At 47.8% G+C, this 21293-nt stretch overlaps 1 protein-coding gene across 1 annotated transcript; it reads right to left on the bottom strand.

Annotated features, from left to right (window-relative positions):
- Positions 1–16077: 16077 nt before the first annotated feature.
- LOC112588517 (uncharacterized) lies at positions 16078–17091 on the bottom strand. Its single transcript, XM_025298707.1, has 3 exons — positions 16456–17091; positions 16174–16361; positions 16078–16103 (listed from the first exon to the last, which is right to left on the bottom strand). Exons 1-3 carry the CDS (start codon positions 16555–16557, stop codon positions 16091–16093), a joined length of 303 nt encoding a protein of 100 aa, XP_025154492.1. The 5' UTR covers positions 16558–17091; the 3' UTR covers positions 16078–16090.
- Positions 17092–21293: the final 4202 nt, after the last annotated feature.

Below are 21293 nucleotides of genomic sequence, written 5' to 3'. Positions count from 1 at the left end.
TGTCGCAGCGATCGAACACGAATTCGCCCTTGCCGCTGTAGCGATCGCGTCGCGTCGATTCACGTGGATATCGAACACAATAACGGCAAGAAATGGGTCAGCCAGTAGACCACTCTTCCTTTTTGTTCTTCGGACACCTGCGCGAACATCGCAGTTTCAACATCGGTCGGCTGACGAAGCAAACTGTTCGCCACGTGACAAGAATATTCAGCACAGCTTCGATGACCGTCGTCCATTACGAACAACGATCCGATGTCCGTAGCGAGGAACGTATCGAGCGCCGTCGTAACAACGATCATATCTATCGTCACCATCGGTTCAAACGTATAAAGATCTCGATGATCGTTATCATCGAGACCGTGCAGGAACGACAAAATCTCGTCCATAACGATGCGTTTCGCCCCAACGGAGTCGGTTGCGAGCAACGTCGCGATATCGCGTCGAATCGCACCAGATTGCAGGACTGATAGCGCCATCGTCGAACGCCGATCGCCAAGTTAGGTATTGTCTTTGCGGCTATTCGTCGCAGCGTACAATGAATACACCCGATCCGTCCTTGCTCTCTCATCGACGACGATTCGTCGTGCTCAAAGGTCACCGCACTTTCGCGTCGTTCTTCGAACAGACCGCGCAACCATTCAAGCGGCTCGACTTCGGGAATGTGACGTATGCTGTACGAGTCAACGACCGGACGCCGTCACGTCGATGACGAAGGAGTCGCAAACACAGGCATGATACGCGACAACCAGTACACGACGATTCGCCAGTGCGCGATCGACAGCTCGAGCTCTGTCTCGAAAACATGTTTCGAATAAAAAGCAACGATTCACCGGCACCAACACTGATTCTCGAATATATCGCACAGTGCGAAGAGTAGCTCGTATGCTGAATCGCGCGTATCGAATTTGCGATTCGTCATCGAGATCGTGCACCATGCCAGGCCAGACGCATTCGAATCGATTGACGATGTTTCCAAGGATACCGCGAGCGAGCGTGATCGTCCGTGCAATACGAGTCGATGCCGATCATGACGGTCGCTATGATCTCTTCGACGTCGCTCGGTTCCTGCGGCAGCGAAGGTTCGTCGGAATCGCGAGTGTCTTCGAGAGTCGATCTGCATAGCGGATCAGTACTCGCATGATGCGTTGAAGTCCTGCAATACGGGCACCGTCCCTTTTATCGAAGTCGCTAGACCGACTTCACAACGACCTCGTCAGGTTGCGCCGTTCGCACTCGACATCGATCGACGACACGAAATTCGCAGCGAACGGAACGTGGGAAGCTCGAATCGAAAGTCCGGTGAAAAAAAGTTCGATATTGTCGTCGTTCGTGACGGAGTATCAGCGTTTATACCGCGTCTGATTACGGGTTCGCGTCATTTCGCCACTCCGTTCGACGTCTAATTCCACGATATGTATCGCACCGAGCAGTTGTCGCGACACCCTTCGAACACTTCGAATCGCAACGCGCGTTGCGAACGCGCCATTGCTCCTGTCTTCGCAGATCCACGACTGCGATATCGAGCGAACGATAACATCGTGAGACCACGAATCAACGGATGGGAGGGAGAGAAACTCGAACGCTCATCGTATTTATGACGCAATGTTTATTATCTCGTATTACAGAGCCAAGGCATCGATCAATCGCGTGCGCTGCGTCAAAGGACCTTTACACAAAATGAAAAGCGGCAACAGAACAACGAAAGCATGTGAGTCAACCAATACAACACGTTCTCGCATTGCTCGGACGCCTGTACGATCACAGGCGTATCGAAGTCGGCGTCGCCTAATCTTTGCGTCACCTCGGTCAACACGGCCAGTACGATTTCGTTCGTCGAACCATCCTCGGACGCGAACGGTCGCGTCCTCCGTTTCGTCGTGTCGTTCCTCAATGAGAGCGCGGCTATTATATCTATCGCGTGAAAACGGAATCGCGGAATGACACGTTTTCAAATGAACGCGATGCTCGCCTCTGATTTCCGACACGTCGCACGACAACAGTCCGTCCAGTATCGCTCGCTTCACGTGCGCTGGAGTGAACGATCGCGACGAGTGTGTCGTATCGACGACTGATCGCGCCAGGACGTTGAACTCGCGTCGAACCGCCGTTATCAGCTCAGGAATGATCGGTGAACGACGCGCGTTATCGCGCACTTCCAACATCCGTGCTCGCAAGGTCGAGTTCACGCGGTGTACTCGAACACACCGTGCAACCACGAATCCCAAGATGAGTCGACGCAACGACGAAACACCGCGTCCGGACATATACGTCAACATTGAACGAATCGCACATTTATCGGCAGAATGCGCAAGAGCCAGTACGCGATGCTTTTCCNAAAAACTGCGATCTAGCCCCGCGTCCAGGCCCGAGCACCTGATCCTAACCTAGCATCATGCAGCCGCGGCCGACCGGGACGTAACAATATGCGGTGTTAGCCGGTTCGAGAGAGACGCCGACAAATAATAATATGCTCGCATTAACCTTGGAATTGCTCGAATTATAAGATCCGAAATAACTACTCGGTCGCTTTGATTGTTTAGAAACAAACTCGCTGGTGATAACTCTTCAATACGTTTGGAGAGCTGTCAGTAAATAATAATATTCTTCCAGTACACCGGATTTTCTCGACGTATATGATTTGGGATATTCGCTCGGACGGACAAGCGCTTAGAATTTCGCGAGACGGCGGCTAATTGCGGCCGTTCTCTCAAAAACAGAAAAAAACTTATTCTAAGTCGGCGCGGCGGCTAACTGCTGCCTAACATCGACGGACGGGCACTTATAAATCGCTGAACGATGGCTAACTGCTGCTGTTCTCTCGGAAACAGAAAGCTTATTCTAAGTCGGCACGGCGGCTAACTGCTGCCTAACATCGACGGACGAATACTTAGAAATTCGCGAGACGGTGGCTAATTGCTGCCGTTTTCTCGAAAACCGAAACTTTATTCTAAGTCGGCGCGCGGCTAACTGCTGCCTAACGTCGATGGAGGAGCACTTAGAAATTCGCGAGACGGTGGCTAACTGCTGCCGTTCTCTCGAAAACAGATGCTAAGTCGGCGCAGCGGCTAACTGCTGCTAACGTCGACGGCGAGCACGGATGAACGCGGAACGATGGCTAACTGCTGCCGTTCTCTCGAAAAACAGAAACTTATGCTAAGTCGGCGCGGCGGCTAACTGCTGCCTAACGTCGACGGACGAGCACAGATGAATCGCGGAACGATGGCTAACTGCTGTCGTTCTCTTGGAAACAGAAACTTATCTAAATCGGCGCGGGCGGCTAACTGTTGCCTAACGTCGACGACGAGCACTTAGAAATTCGCGGAACGGTGGGTAACTGCTGTCGTTCTCTCGGAAACAGAAAACTTATTCTAAGTCGGATCCGAGTGGATCGTTTCGGTAGAACGCTAAGCGTCCGCTTCGCGCGTGCCGTCGGGTCTTGTAATATTCCCCTGGTGATGCGGTACGATATTTGGAGAAAATTACTCACCGGCGTTTGGCGGTGCTTCCCGGACTCTCTGTTGACGTACGCCGCATGGTGCGTACGTCAAGAGCCAAATATCTCGAAATTGATCGTCGTAACGATATCGCACTCTCTCGATCGTCCTCACATCGAGGCTGAACGGTAATCGCACGAACGCGCAGTACGGACCAGTGCTCCGCGTGCACCGCGTTCATTTCGGACCTCGACGCCACGCGATTCATCGACACCGTGAATAGACACGCGTGACAGCGCACCGTCAATTTTTCGGACCGTCTCGGTAGTCCGATCGATGTCAATCCTCGTCGGCCCCCATCTTCGTCGAGTCGTCGCACGATCAGGTCCTCGTCGTCGCTGCGCTCGTCCTCGTCGTCGCTCCGCTCGTCCTCGAGCGCCACGTTTTCGGCTTCGGACAGTCTCCTCGTCGGACGATGCATCGATACGCACGACGGTGTCGCGACCACGGCGAAACCGTCATTGACCAACGATTCGACCGTGCTGCGCGACGTCAACCAATGACCGTTGTGAGGGTCGATGAAGCTGCCGGTCCGTTGTTCGGGGTTTGCGGTACGGGAAAGCACTCTCGCCGAAGTAGATCACATCACGTCGTAATGATACGCCATGCAAGCGCATCGACAATACGGTCGTCCGCGTCAATCCGGGGAATGTTCCGTGGATTGACAAAATTTGCATTTGACGACGCTCGAATCGGTGATAAGTCGTTCGGAGCATAGATTGAAGCAACAGTGTCGCCACGTGTCGTGGCGGACGTCGTCGCACAAACGTCCACGCAGCTGTCGTTGACACAACTGTAGAGAGAGTCGGGGCGAATAAACAAAACTGCTCGATGTCGCCGTCGCCGAGGACCGCAATTGTCAGCTGGATCGAAGCGACGGTACATGTTGACGATCCTCCGCGAGGAGGCGCCGATCGATTCCGCGATCGTGGTCGCACGCCTTGTGAATAAGGTCGACGAATCTTCGAGCGTCGTCGTCGTCGTCCGAATCGCTCGTTCCCACAGTGCGTCGAAAACGCTCGAATTCTTGATCGGTCTCGCGGCGATCATTGGGCCAAGGCAATACGTCAGATATGCCTCGCCCATGTGCGGACTGATGCTGTGGAAGCTCAATAAGCTCAATACTACTAGTTCCAATCTTCCTTCCTCCATTTTCTTCCTCGTTCGGATGAGCAACCTCGGCCGGCAGCATCCATTGAGGATACGACACGCCCGATACGGACAACGGACCACGCGGTGCCATGACTCGAGAGAACTCGTCACCGCCGCAAGTTTCGGAACTAGACTGCGCACTCGCGACATCGCTCAGCGCTATTGTACACTTTGTTATCTATATTTGTTCGTCGGTTATCACTCGATGACAAACACAGCGCAGGATATTTCGAGGAGCGTCGCTCGATGCCGCCGGAAGAATGACAGGGACGAGGCGTCGCAACCCGAGCCGTCGTTGTCCTCGAACAGCACGGCGGCTGCTTCGTGAACGGCGAACTCCTCGTCGTTGACTACAGCGTTAGCCGCTGCACCGTCGAACGACGCGTTGATCGCGCGATGTTTGTCACGGCCCTCGGCCGGATCGATCACCGCCACAGAGTATCTTTCGCAAAATATCGGTATTATGGCGGCTAACCAGAACAAGACGTCTTCCAGATGTGCCTTCACCGTAACGTAGTCGTCCTCGGTACCGTTGACGTCGGATCGGACTCGACGATGTCGACGTCGAGCGTCGATCGTGAACACGTGGGTCAACACGAACAACAGTTCTCTCGTGACCTTGTATTCCGCTTTGGCGTCGGTCGCTGCAACGCCGCGTCGTGTTCGGCCGGTCGTCGAAATCGACGATCTTTGCAACTTAACGTCCAAATTGGGCCAGGGCGTGCGTCGAAGCTCGTGATCCTCGTTGCGATATTCCTCCCCGGCGGGCAACGAATTCAGTATTTTCAATTTTACTTGGTACGGAGTGAGCGGGAGTGAACCGAACTCCAGAGTCTTCCACAGGGAGCAAAGTTGAACGGAGTGAGACAACATGTCGTACACCGGTTTCCGACCTACGCGTTCGAGGCAACAATATCGACATCGAGCTCGTCGTCGCGTCGCAATGACCACGTTCAACGCAGCTCTCTGCTCGTCCTCGTCTTCGCAACGATCTTCGTCGTCGCGGTTGCGGCAACGGGTGCATGTTTCCTCGCGCGATGTCGACGCTCGCGGTACCTCGATACAGCGCACGATCGTTAACCACTGTTACTAATGACCAATGAGTGGCAATTGATCAACCCCGACAATTATCGCTCGTGTTTGAATCTCGACATTGTCACGTATAGCGCCTTGGCGTTCATGCCGTGCGCGTCGATGTAGCATCTCGGAAAGGTCAGTCCGTCCAGAGTTAAACCCTGGACCTGATAAACCGTCGTGGCCGCGTTCATCACGAAGGGGAACATACAGAAGACGTTGTCGAAACGATCGCCATCTCGACGCGCCCATTTGCTGCTGTACTCGTAGGATTTCACGAGCGTGCGAAGCGCGCGACACAACGCACCGTCTTCCGTATCGACCACGACGGAATCGTCGGATTCGATCTCGTGCACGATCACGCGTGATCCCACCTGCATGGGCCAATTCGCGCGAGCGTGAATCACACAATAGCGCATACCGCGCAGCACGAAATGTTCATCCGCGTAAGGATCGTCGCGACGATCGTCGAAGCGCGCTCCGGTTCGGCAGCTCGAGGTAGCGTTGTTGTTGTTGCTGTTGTTGTTGTTGTCGCTTCTAGCAACGTCGCGACGTTCGGTCGCAACGACGCTGCGTCTGTAGTGCAGACAGCACCAACCGCTTCGTGGCTCGCCGTTGTCGGCTCCGTGACAGATCGGGCAGTTTCGCCACGTCAGATAGCCGATAGCCCAATTCGCGTAGTTCACGCGTTCGTTGGACGCGACGATCAGTCGCGGCAATTGACCGAAGTCCGCGTCTATCGCATCTTGAGCGATCGCGCGCAGAGATCGAACGAACGGACTCATGTCGACGGTGCGCGTTCGCGGCAAACCGTGCGGACAACGCGGCGCACTCGTGACCGCAGGATCGCGCGGGGAAACACGCCAAACGGCGCAGCAGACGCGGATCGGTGGCTTTCATGTTTTCGTACATGAAGCAGATATTGTAATCGAGCATCGTGCGAATCGCTTGATTCTCCACCTCGCCGATGAGTGGCTGTTGATTGCAATCGCCAGCGGGCGATCAGAACGGTTCGTCCGCGGAGCGCCGCGTTCAACATCTCGGCCAACGAGCCCTCGATCAAAGAGTACTCGTCTACGAATATCAATTGGTTGAAATTGACTCGCGGACGTGTTCAGTCGACGAATGCGTTCGAGCAATTCACAGCGACCCGCGACACTGCATCGCAGATTCAACCAAACGTACAAATTGCGTATATTCAACAGATACGAATCGATCGTTTTTGCGAGCAAATTATCGTACGCAAGTCGTTTGGTCGTAGAATCGATGAAATTGCGTTTCTTCACCAGATACAACACGCTCGCGAAACGATCGAGCATGAGTCCGAGCAGGAGCGTTTTCTCCGAAACAGCCACACCGTCTATCACCACGCGACGATTGCCGTCGCGCGCCGCAGTCGTCCATACGCGCTCGATCCTGTCGACGATTCGTTTCTGCTCCTCGGTCATACCGACGACGCTTTCGAGACGTCGCGACGTCGAGACGCTGGCGTTTTTCAATACACAACGACGATGGCTGCGTCGCGGTGTCGCGATTCGACGCGTCGGACGCGACAACCACGTCGATCGTCCTCGAGGGCGCTCGATACGCATCGTCGACGATTCTATGGCCATCGATGGACTCAAAGTTGTCAACGGCTCAATTGGCCGCTGCGAAATCCGTCCAACTCCACGTTTCCGAGCTCGCGATCGACGAGGTGTCCGTCGTTCGCTGAAGCTCGCTCCCGAGACCACCGTCGTTCGCGCAACCGCTTTCGCATCGAGGACTCTTCGAAAGCCGCATCGTCGCATCGACGCCAGCGTACTCGAGAGACCTTTTGAGCGATTCGCGAATCCTCGTCGACGAATGATCGTCCGTGTACACGCGCACCACGCTCGAACCCGGTAACCACTCGAAGTTAACGGCATCGTTTGGACATTCCCGATGCATCGTCGCCAACAGATCGAACCAGCGAAGGAACAACAGCACCGCGGATCTCTCGCTCGATGACCACGATCCGTCTTCGGCGAAACACGGTTCTATGATCAATCGATCGTTCGTCACGTAGCTCGATGGTGCGTCGAGCGACGCGTCATTCACGCGATCTCGCGCTACGGCTGTGTATCGCGACGACCGATCGACCAAACATTTCGAATTGTTCGCCGCAGGTAGAGCCGATCTCGCCGATGCGCTCTGTTCGTCACGGTCGCTACGAACGAAGGATCTAGCAATTTCGTACCCCGTGCGTTTCGACTCCTCGCTGAAACGCCCGCGATGAACGCTCCGTTGTCGATTTCGCGCGTGCGATATGATCACCAACGACGACGGACGATCGACCGAGCACTTGGACGATACGGTAACGCGCAATACCGCGTCGATACATTGCGCCTCCTCGCGCATTTGTTGCACCAAAGTGACCACCACATTGTTCAGACGATTCAAACTGGACAATTCGACGTCGCAGTAACAAGGACGTGAGTCCTCCGAAGTGGATAGCGAAACTGACGACGACAACGCGACGTCGCACGACGCCCGATCATCGTTCATTTTGACGACTTCGAAAGTACGCTCGCTCAGACCGCAAATACGGCGAATGACGTCGTTCGTTTGTTTCTCGAAGACTTAGACCGTCGAGCGTTATATCGGTGAATAAATGTTCATAGCGCGACGTTGATCGAGCCATCGCGAAACGCGTTCCAACAGTACCCGTTGGGGGACTCGACACGTTCATTGAACGCCAAAAATCCTATTTGTGCAACGAACGTTCGGGCGCGTTTGTTCCTCCGCGATCGTTTTTCTCGTATCGCGCGCTGGCACCCGAAGCGATCAATTTGCGATGCACCGAGGCGAAGAATGAATCAACTCTGTTCGTTTGCGCCGCATCGCGCGATCACGAAACATTAACGCTGGATCGACTCTTCGGCAATGTCGAGCCACGCTCGCCGGCTCCGAAAAAAACTATTTATTCGAGCACATTGCTCGCTTCCATTGAATAGCTTCCAGATACCATTGAATCGTTACATCGTTCCAAAGGTACAGGTAACGCTATGGTTCGGACCGTTGACTTAAAAAAAATCCGATATCATCTCGCTCGCGTGATGCGGTTGATCGAGAACGAGCGATTCTGGAAAAACGATCGTTGTCGCGGGAGACACCGTGCATATGCCGCGTGGCCTCTTCCAGTATCTCGTTCACGATGTGCCACTGCGCGCAGCACAGACACCTTCGCGCTTTCTTCGACAGTTTCTCGATTTCGCCGTTGTTGTCTCGCGCGACGAATGTCATTTTTCGGTGCTGTTCGATCGTACGAACGAACATATATAGGTTTTTTCTCGATCGCGATCTCGATGGTATCGTCGACGGCGCATCACCGCGTTGTTATCTCCCATCCTGCGCGATCCGAAGAATTAAGCGCGTACCGAACGCTCAGCGATCACATGCAAGCGAGGTGTGGACCGGAGAATTCGTACGATAGCTCGCTGGATCGGCGTCGATGGCGATCGAGTGAACGTAGATCGTGTCATCTGTTATCGCACTCGGCCGATTTCGTTGTTTTATCTCGTCGCGAGACACGATGTGACGGAGTCTCGCAGCGACGAAGCTAGTCACTCCTCGGTCGGTCGCGGAAGAGAAACGCTTCGTAACAATGTCCTCTCGTGACCGTATCGCATCACCGGGTACGCTTTATCCAAGATGGATGCTACCATCGGACGTCACAGCCGACCATCCGGACGCCGAGATACACGTCGAAAACGAAGACTGGAGTTGCTACGACGCGCGTTATGGGTTAACGGTACCAGTCTACAATTGGCCGAAGCATTCTTTACGTATCTGGTGTTACCGAGGGAAGATTGCGAATCCACGGTAATGGGGGAATTCACCATTTTCCGTGGGCACACGAGCAGTAACGCGAATCATATGAACGAGGATGCCAAGCGATTCGTCGAAGTCATCCGACTGTTATAAGCGCATCGACGCGAAATCAAAGTCGATGGCGGCGAATCATCGTTTCGGTCCAGTTGGAGATTACTGCCAACGGTAAAGACACCGGCGAATGATCTCGCGTGTTCTCCGAGACGGTACTTGAATTTGCGTGAACGGGAGGTTTCTCATCGATTGTGCGACGACGTGGTGGAAGACAGTTTTAGATTTTGTTGTTTTAATCGATGCTCCGTCCGAGACAGAACCGAATTGCTCAATGTAAAATGCAAATTTTGTCATCCGATGGAACACTCGTCGAACTGTCGCTGGAGAACGTACTGTCGTTGCTATTGTCTCGCGTATCAGTACGACGCGATGTGGTCGGTATACGGCGAAGGCACGTTCTTGTACAGCGATCCCGAACAACGCGCGAATAGCTTTGTAGACGTAAACACCGGCCGATTGTTAACGTCGAGAGACACCATGGAATCGTTGGTAGCTGACGGTTTCGCCATTATCGAACTGCCGTAATGCTTGGTAGCGCCCGATGATGAATGCGACGGCGACGACGATGGCGACGGTGGCGACGATGACGACGATGGCGACGATGACGACGATGACGATGTATCACTGAATAATGCGAAGACGATGACGCCGGAATACCAACTCGAAACGGAGGAGATCGTACTCGTGCGCTGTCAAACGTGTCTCTTCACCGCGTTGTTGAATTACGCAGTATCGAGATCCAAACTAAACGAACGACATGCCGAACATTGTCCGTATTGCGCATTCGTACAATTGCCATTCTGCGCGAGCGCTGAAACAGCGGAATCGGTATATTCGCGCTACAGCGAACTATTCGAAGACCTTTGGCCCCTAAATTACGGAAAGTGTATCGATTGTTCGTGCAAGTTTGTATCTCCAGCTCGCGATCGCGCAAACTGATCAGAAAATTATATCCAATTCAGATTTTCCACGAATGAAACGCTGTATGACGAAAAAATGTATCTCAATACCAATGCCAGATAGCACCACGATCGCACGATCGTTGAACAAATAAATTGATGAAACCGAATAAACGATCGTTTAACAATTATCGCACCCCACCCCACGTTTGTTTACCAATAATACGAACATAAAAACTGTCGTACGCGTATTCGACGTAACGTTCGTACGCGACGCATCGTCGCGAAACGCTCAATCGAGATACCGACGCGACACGTTAAAAATTACCGGCCGTGTCGCAGCGAATCGAACACGAATTCGCCCTTGCCGCTGTAGCGATCGCGTCGCGTCGTTCACGTGGATATCGAACACAATAACGGCAAGAAATGGGTCAGCCAGTAGACCACTCTTCCTTTTTGTTCTTCGGACACCTGCGCGAACACCGCAGTTTCAACATCGTCGCGACGAAGCAAACTGTTCGCCATATCGACAAGAATATTCAGCACAGCTTCGATCCGTCGTCCATTACAAACAACGATCCGGTGTCCGTAGCGAGGAACGTATCGCGCGCCGTCGTAACAACGATCATATCTATCGTCACCATCGGTTCAAACGGATAAAGATCTCGATGATCGTTATCATCGAGACCGTGCAGGAACGACAAAATCTCGTCCATAACGAAGCGTTTCGCACCCAACGGAGTCGGTTGCGAGCAACGTCGCGATATCGCGTCGAATCGCACCAGATTGCGGGACTGATAGCGCCATCGTCGAACGCCGATCGCCAGTTAGGATATTGTCTTTGCGGCTATTCGTCGCAGCGTACAATGTATACACCCGATCCGTCCTTGCTCTCTCATCGACGACGATTCGTCGTGCTCAAAGGTCACCGCACTTTCGCGTCGTTCTTCGAACAGACCGCGCAACCATTCAAGCGGCTCGACTTCGGGAATGTGACGTATGCTGTAGGAGTCAACGACCGGACGCCGTCACGTCGATGACGAAGGAGTCGCAAAACACAGGCATGATACGCGACAACCAGTACACGACGATTCGCCAGTGCGCGATCGACAGCTCGAGCTCTGTCTCGAAAACATGTTCGAATAAAAGCAACGATTCACCGGCCACCAACACTAATTCTCGAATATATCGCACAGTGCGAAGAGTAGCTCGTATGCTGAATCGCGCGTATCGAATTGCGATTTGTCATCGAGATCGTGCACTATGCCATGAGCCAGACGCATTCGAATCGATTGACGATGTTTCCAAGGATACCGCGAGCGAGCGTGATCGTCCGTGCAATACGAGTCGACGCCGATCATGACGGTCGCTATGATCTCTTCGACGTCGCTCGGTTCCTGCGGCAGCGAAGGTTCGTCGGAATCGCGGAGTGTCTTCGAGAGTCGATCTGCATAGCGGATCACTACTCGCATGATGCGTTGAATCCTGCAATACGGGCACCGTCCCTTCTTATCGAAGTCGCTAGACCGACTTCACAACGACCTCGTCCAGGTTGTGCCGTTCGCACTCGACATCGATCGACGACACGAAATTCGCAGCGAACGGAACGTGGGACGCTCGAATCGAAAGTCCGGTGAAAAAAAGTTCGATATTGTCGTCGTTCGTGACGGAGTATCAGCGTTTATACCGCGTCTGATCACGGGTTCGCGTCATTTCGCCACTCCGTTCGACGTCTAATTCCACGATATGTATCGCACCGAGCAGTTGTCGCGACACCCTTCGAACACTTCGAATCGCAACGCGCGTTGCGAACGCGCCATTGCTCCTGTCTTCGCAGATCCACGACTGCGATATCGAGCGAACGATAACATCGTGAGACCACGAATCAACGGATGAGAGGGAGGGAAACTCGAACGCTCGTCGTATTTATGACGCAATGTTTATTATCTCGTATTACAGAGCCAAGGCATCGATCGATCGCGTGCGCTGCGTCAACGGACCTTTACACAGAATGAAAAGCGGCAACAGAACAACGGAAGCATGTGAGTCAACCAATACAACACGTTCTCGCATTGCTCGGACGCCTGTACGATCACAGGCGTACGTATCGAAGTCGGCGTCGCCTAATCTTTGCGTCACCTCGGTCAACACGGCCAGTACGATTTCGTTCGTCGAACCATCCTTGGACGCGAACGGTCGCGTCCTCCGCTTCGTCGTGTCGTTCCTCAATGAGAGCGCGGCTATTATATCTATCGCGTGAAAACGGAATCGCGGATGACACGTTTTCAAATGAACGCGATGCTCGCCTCTGGTTTCCGACACGTCGCACGACAACAGTTCGTCCAGTATCGCTCGCTTCACGTGCGCTGGAGTGGGCGATCGCGACGAGTATGTCGTATCGACGACTGATCGCGCCAGGATGTTGAACTCGCGTCGAACCGCCGTTATCAGCTCAGGAATGGTCCGGTGAACGACGCGCGTTATCGCGCACTTCCAACATCCGTGCTCGCAAGATCGAGTTCACGCGGTGTACTCGAACACACCGTGCAACCACGAATCCCAAGATGAGTCTACGCAACGACGAAACACCGCGTCCGGACATATCGTCAACATGAACGAATCGCACATTTTCGGCAGAAGGCGCAAGAGCCAGTACGCGATGCTTTTCCAGTGACGACTCGATACTTGGACCGTGACTTCGGCGTACCACTCCTCGATGTTCGATCGACGCTCTTGATGCACGAATATATCGCGCAATGTGTGCAATAGCTCACTGGTCAATTCGTAACCTTCGAGCGACGCGATCGGCATTGTTCCTTCCTCGTTCGTGCTTTCATCGTCATCGTTGTGCACGTCATTTGTTTCCAGATTGATCGATTGATACAACGACCAAAGGTAACGAGACTCGGCTTCCTTTCGATCGCAATAAACACTAGTCTCCGTCAGCAAACGCGATATCATTTCGTACACATCAAGAGGATCCTGCAGCACACGCGATCGTGATGTGGTCCAATCGACGATCCGTCGTTTCTCGCGCGAAGCGTCATCGATGTACCGTATCGCCTCCGCGAAAATCTCGTCCATGATGTGTCGACGCGCGCAATACGGACAATGTCGTTCTCTTTCCAATCGAATCCGACGATATTCGCGAATTATCGCGACGATCGACGATTGTTCCGTTTGTTCTTCATCGCCTCGATTCGCCGCGGATGACGTTTCTCTCTTTTTTCGATCGAACTAACGATCGAGAAGTCATTCGCGTTCGTTATATACGGGCGAAGGAACATTACGGAGCGATAACGCATCGTGAAATCGCGCTCTCGGCGCATTGCCTGTTTGCGTCTGTTGATCACCGTGGTCGTCAACAGATTCCGTATCGGTCACAACGTTCGTGCTATCGTTCTCCTCGTCATAGTAGCCAACATAGCGATCGACAACCTCGCAATGAGTCTCATCGTTCTAATCGTCGACATTTCATCGGTAGTCGCGCCTTAGTTGTCGTTATCGCGAAATATTCCAAACTCTAATACGTCCTCGTTTGCGGTACTCCCAGGTTTTTCGATCGAAACACTCAACTTTATCTCTCTCTCTCTCTCTCTCTCTCTCTTTCTCTTTCGCTGAGAAGATATCGATCGAAGAACACGCGTTTCAATTTCGCGAAGATAACGATCGAAAGAACGCGTTCCGATCTCGGCGACCGACGACGTCGCTATCGCTCTCGAGAGAGAGTCTCGATGTTCGATCGAGACGCGATTTCGAATAAACGAGTCGATCTCGCGATCGCGGCGAACAAATAGTGAAATTCTCGGACAACAGAGGCAACAGATGAGACAACCAGTACGCCATGTTCTCCCATCGATCGGGAGCCACTCGTGAGAACACGGTGCACGTTTCTCCTTCTTCGCATAGTAGCAACAGCTGGACCGCCACATCGTTCAGAATAGCTAGCACGTCTTCGGTCGTGTAACATCCCGCTATTCCGAGGCATAAAGAAGGAAATTTTTCTTCCAAAATCTAATTGCCGTAAAGATTTCCACTTAATGGATAACTGAATCAAGAAAAGAAACAAGGTCGTCAGGCACGCACCTTTCTTTGTCACTGTTTTTGGCTAACCAACAGGTCACGAGCTATCTGTATCCTACATCTCAAGCGCCTTCTATATTCGTCGGAACCTGTAACAATAATATTTTAATACCCTACTCTCTCCAATGACGCACTTATGCGCATATAGTATACGTACATAACTACACTTTTGAAATTGCACCACACTCACTTATTTAACACCCTATATAACCGATATTTTTATATAATATCTCGATTTCGTTATACCTTTTCTTATATATACATATATATATATATATATATATAACCAGTATATTGTATCCTATTATATGAAATAATACACTTCATCTATGATATATACATATATATACATCTGACCTAATAATTCATTTCTTTAAAAATATTTGATGGCGACCTTCTAAACTGCCAAACAATTGCAGGAAGGCCTGGAAGACAGTAATAAGTCATATATAATTTACAGCTTCATTTTCAATATATTTAATGGATGGACTAATGATATATATATATATATATACCTAATTGTACCATAGCTATTAAGTACAGAGACTTAATTTAACCACTTACCATCTTACCTAATAAGCCATTGTTATAATACAATTTATTAACGTCAAATCCTAGTATATTACTAGCTTGGCAGACCTATGCTTAAACCTGTCGACGAAAAGCAAATAAGGATAAAATAATGATTAATAACCGCGATACACTAAAATTTTAAAGGTTTAAACCCACCTGTGCAACAAAAAGCGTAACAAACTCATTCATAGTCCCTAAAGCAGTACACCGCGGTAGCCTTAAGGCATGTCGCGCCACCGTCGTCTCGCGGCCACCGAGCGTACCCACTCGCGCTCCTCCTTACCGACTCGATCAAAGTTGTTGCTGAAAAATATTAATTTAAAAGATTATTGTTTGCGCACAAAGAATCCCCGAGCAATAACCTCCAGACCGACATAACCACCATAGTTACCTTGTTCTTGATGTTATTACTAATACTTCAATCGCTTTTTCACATGATCACCCACACAATAGATATATATACACTAATAATTAATTCCCCATTAAGATAAGTCATCAGTAACAGTAATTGACAAATTCCTGCTACTAAAAACTTAAACGAATAGACAAAATCAACCTCCACCGTGTAACGCAAGCCATGGACTACTCCACCACCTTTCTCGCTATCTCCTCGATAAGATAAACCGTGCATTCCTATACCATGACTAATCCAAGCAGAGATCGTTATTCATATCTCCTCACCGTAAATAACTAACACCTTTTACTCACCTCTTTCTTACTAATACTTTGCTTTCAAAAACTATCTAATAACCCTAGAGAAAATAGGAAAAATTTTAGAAAAGGGAGAAAGAAGGGAGGGAGTATAACAAGTAGTAACGCAAATTTAATTGAAAATAATTATACTGTATAAAATCCTTGTACAGGCATTACAATATTAACGCATAACACCTATACGTGTCGATCTTGGCATTATGCTCGCTCCCTGTAACGAACAAAATAATTACCAATTAAAAATGTTTCTTATTTTTCTTATCGGGATAAGTTTTATTTACCCGAACAAATTTTTAAGACCGTAGGCATCAGGGTCAGGGCTCATATCCAAACCACCATATAGCCAAAAGTCGGCTGCCTCTCTCCTCCTCCATCTCCTTTTCCAACGCACCTCCGTCATTTCGCGGATAGACAGCAGACCGGGAATCTGAATATTTGTCTTCAAGGTCACATCCCCATTGCAGAAGCACTGTAGTAACATACCTTAGTAGTATAACCAAATATCCTAATGTGCATCCAATTGAGCTTACATCCATGCATGCAACACCCTGACATATACTTACTATTATCGCCGGCACCGGTCGGAAGTACCTTCGCCGAGGAAAACGTTGACGGAAGGGATACATATTTTCTCCTCTTTCTTTCTTACATACACGACTGATCATTCGCAACTGACAGCTGACTTATGAGCACATAAAATGGGAACCGACAAGTAACCAACCTCGAAATAGCTAAACACCCTCCCTCAGACAACTACTACCACCTATATGCACTAACGCCGAGCAAATATCCCCGCATGGAACTAGCACCTAGGATTGGATAACAGACATGAACGTAGCATAAACCTAGAATCACCACTCCCCTATCAAGCATATCCCTATATAAAATAGGATTCAGAATTGGACAAAATTTCAATAAAGTAATACCCAAGTAAAGGTACGCAATAAAAACAACGATATTAACAAATCACACACCTCTAACGCTCCATATTATATAAAAATATCACTGAAAATTAAAATTCCAAAATCAGTGCAAAATAAGGAAATTATTTTTCTTTGGTCTTAAAAACCTCAGGAACAATATTGATATCACCCCTGGAGCATGAAAATGACGAAATTATAAATAAACAAAATAATTTTGCAAACAAATTTTGAATTTTCACTATCGATAAAATTACAGCGGACACTCTTAATATGGTACCCCCGAACTCGAAAATTAGGTAGCTGCAATATTTTAATTTGTTAATTTAAACAATCAGACAAATAACAATCAAATCACCGCGGATCCACCTTACCATAAAGATATCGGAGTGTAGTCATAAATAAAGAGAAATAACGTTTTAGTTATTATTTAAAATTTGAGGTTATTGTTTATAACAAATATGACAAATAACAGATGCTCATTATAATAAGCCCACAAAATTCCTTTAATATTATAAAACAACTTTTCCAGAACACAAAATCCTCTAACATTTCATCAACAGTTCGAAATTACACATACACTAATTAACAAATGAATAACAGCTTAACCAATAGAGCGCGAAAAATCACGCTACCCGCATAATATTCTGTTTCACACAACGGATAGAAAACACATAAAAGAAGTACATCAACAGCTAATAATAATTAATTGCAAAAAATATAATAAATTTATTACAAGCCAGAAACCCAACATAATGCATATCACTGTATTCGTCTTTGAAGTAACAACACCTCGAGATACCAATGATCCCTCTTGCTAACAAAATCACCAAACATTTTTTCGTTCCCCTAAAATTTACATTATTAACTATGGATTATCTCGACGCCATGTGACGCGCAACGGCAATAAAACTAATAGTATTACACTTACTTTCCCGAAAAAACGAATAGAACACCGAGAAAAGGAGCAAAATGTACTGATTGTGTGCAAAAGTTCGTGCGGAGCTTCAATAGATAAGCGTCATAAAATGTTATTTAACCTACCAATCCAAGAACACTTAATCGATATTTATAAGAATGCGCAGCGTAAAAATATATGTAAGAGAATACGTGAAGGACAAAGATAACAACGGAAGTATTCATGATAACTCATGCATGAAATCATCTCCGAGCGACTCTCTCTCTCTTTCTACTATCCTCCCATAAGCGGATATCCCTACCAGAGCCTTTTCCCCTCCACACCTATATCCCCGACCTGACGAGTTGAGAATAGAGAAGTCAGAGAGTCAGTCAGTCCCCGATAGCCGAACCAGTCGGTCGCTCCTGGAGGGCCCAAGCTGACAGACAGTCTCGCGCCATTTAAAAGTCCTTCACTTATTCTCACTAACCGCCCCTTTGGGCGCCACATTGTTAAAAGTAAGTTATTCTATACGCATCATAGATTTAAAATATTTTCTCGTTCCCTTGTACAAGGGGCTGACACAACAAGTTGTTGCTGAAAAATATTAATTTAAAAGATTATTGTTTGCGCACAAAGAATCCCCGAGCAATAACCTCCAGACCGACATAACCACAATAGTTACCTTGTTCTTGATGTTATTACTAATACTTCAATCGCTTTTTCACATGATCACCCACACAATAGATATATATTACACTAATAATAATTCCCCATTAAGATAAGTCATCAGTAACAGTAATTGACAAATTCCTGCTACTAAAACTTAAACGAATAGACAAAATCAACCTCCACCGTGTAACGCAAGCCATGGACTACTCCACCACCTTTCTCGCTATCTCCCTCGATAAGATAAACCGTGCATCTACATCCCGCTATCCGAGGCATTAAGAAGGAAATTTTTCTTCACAATCTTGCCGTAAAGATTCTCCACTTATGGATAACAAAATCGAGAAACGAAACAAGGTCGGCAGGCACGCACCTTTTTTTTGTCACTGTTTTCGGCTAACCAACAGGTCACGAACTATCTGTATCCTACATCTCAGCGCCTTCATATTCGTCGGAACCTGTAACAATAATATTTTTAATACCCTTCTCTCTCCAATAACGCCCTTATGCGCATATAGTATACGTACATATACTACACTTTGAAATTTCACCACACTCACTTATTTAACACCCTATATAACCGATATTTTTATATAATATCTCGCGTAATACCTTTTCTTATATTATTTATATATATAAATATATATATATAACCAGTATATTGTATCCTATTATATGAAGTAATACACTTCATCTACGATATATACATATATATACATCTGACTTAATAATTCATTACTTTAAAAATATTTGATGGCGACCTTCTAAACTGCAAAACAATTGCAGAAAGGCCTGGAAGACAGTAATAAGTCATATAATTTATAGCCTCATTTTCAATATATTTAATGGATAGACTAATGACATATATATATATATATATACACACCTAATTGTACCATAGCTATTAAGTACAGAGACTTAATTTAACCACCTACCACCCTACCTAATAAGCCATTATTATAATACAAAGTTTATTAACGTCGAAATCCTAGTATATTACTAGCCTAGTTATATTTCCAGACCTATGCTTAAACCTGCCGCAGAAGAGCAAACAAGGATAAAATAATGATTAATAACCGCGATACACTAAAATTTTAAGGTTTAGACCCACCTGTGCAACAAAATGGCGGAACAAACTCATTCATAATCCCTAAAGCAGTACACCGCGGTAGCCTTAAGGCACGTCGCGCCACCGTCGTCGAACTGCTTCATTCGATGATTATCCATGGCAATATGTGCAAAACCAACATATCAAACACTTCGATGACATTCCTATCTATATAACTATTTGCGAAGGAAGAATACAAACACCAAACTGGAAACGTGTACAATTAATACAAGAAAACCATTCGTCGGCCCTGGGAGGACACAAAGGCATAACTAAAACGTATAACCGACTCCGAATGAATTATTATTGGAATACCATGAAGAATGATATACAGAAATTTATTCAGAGATGCAAAAGTTGTCAGTTAAAGAAATTAACCCGCGTAAAAACCAAGCAACCTATGATTATTACCGATACATCTGGAGCAGCATTCGATAAAATTTCCCTCGATATAGTAGGACCCCTTCCAACTTCAAACCAAGGCAACTGCTATATACTCACGATACAAGACCTACTAACCAAGTATTTGGTCGCTATTCCCTAAGAGAGGCTAATTCATTGACAATAGCCGACGCCTTTGTAAAAAAATTTCATTTGCATTTATGGCGCTCCAAAAGCCCTTTTAACGGATCAAGGATCCAATTTCTTGACTGCGTTGATCAGGAATTTCGCAAAAAAATTTAACATTAAACAATATAAGACTACCGCTTATCATCCTCAATCGCAGGGGTCGATCGAACGATCACATCATGTTCTACTGGAATACTTAAAAACACAAGTCACGAAAGAGGGAGATTGGGACGAATATATAAATTTGGCAACATTCTCATATAACACAAGTGTGCACGAAAGTACCAAATACTCACCTTTCCAGTTAGTGCACGGACGAATACCCCGACTGCCCTCCTCACAAGTACCTATAGAAGAAGATTTAGAATTAACATACCAAATATATTTAACGAACTTATTTAACAAATTAAGTGAGACTCAACAAGAAGCCAGACAGAGTCTTATTAAATCAAAGGAACGGAATAAATATTATTACGATAAAAGAATCAATCCGAAACGTTTCAGAGAAGGAGATTTTGTGTTCCTCTTGAAAGAACCCAGGAAAGGAAAATTCTCTGACCAGTATATAGGACCTTATAAAATTCTTGAAATCTTATCCAATAACAATGTGAAGATCATATGCAAAAAATCCACCAAAGTAGTGCATGTTGACAAGTTAAAACTCTCTCATATAGCACTCGGATGATGATAATAATATATGCTCCTTTTTCAGGATGTATATACACCGCAACGACCCAGTGGCAGCAGCAGGGCCACGACCTTCGTCACCCTTGCTCGAGATTGCCATCCCAGACGCGCAGTGCTGGAGGGTCACAGGATATATAAATATATTTAACGATTTATTTCTGTGTGAAGATTGTTACCAATTCATTAATCGAAATTCTCCAAACAGCCGCCTTCTTTATATACACGCTACTACACATCTTTTGATGAACTTTGATCGCTTTAGCTGGCCTGAATGCGATCATTGTGCTGCAATAATATGTATTGACCGACCAATGGAGGAATGCGGCCTCTGCAACGACACATATGACCAATTAATCAGAGACAACATAGAATTAGAAGTACATGAGATTGAGCAAATAGTACATCCAATTTAATCAAACAAAAATTTGGAAAAAAAAAATCATGTGCAGAACGCGTGTTTCAAAAATCAAGCCACACCCTTTGATAGGAGAATTTAACGGTATTCATCAATGCAAATGCACTATGACCTTAGCCTACGCAAATTCTGAA

This window comes from Harpegnathos saltator, unplaced genomic scaffold (assembly GCF_003227715.2).
Source record: "Harpegnathos saltator strain DR-91 unplaced genomic scaffold, Hsal_v8.6 scaffold102, whole genome shotgun sequence".
NCBI classification, from domain to species: domain Eukaryota; kingdom Metazoa; phylum Arthropoda; class Insecta; order Hymenoptera; family Formicidae; genus Harpegnathos; species Harpegnathos saltator.
The sequence above is the reverse complement of the archived record's forward strand: the minus strand, read 5'-3'. Positions and strand labels throughout refer to the sequence as shown.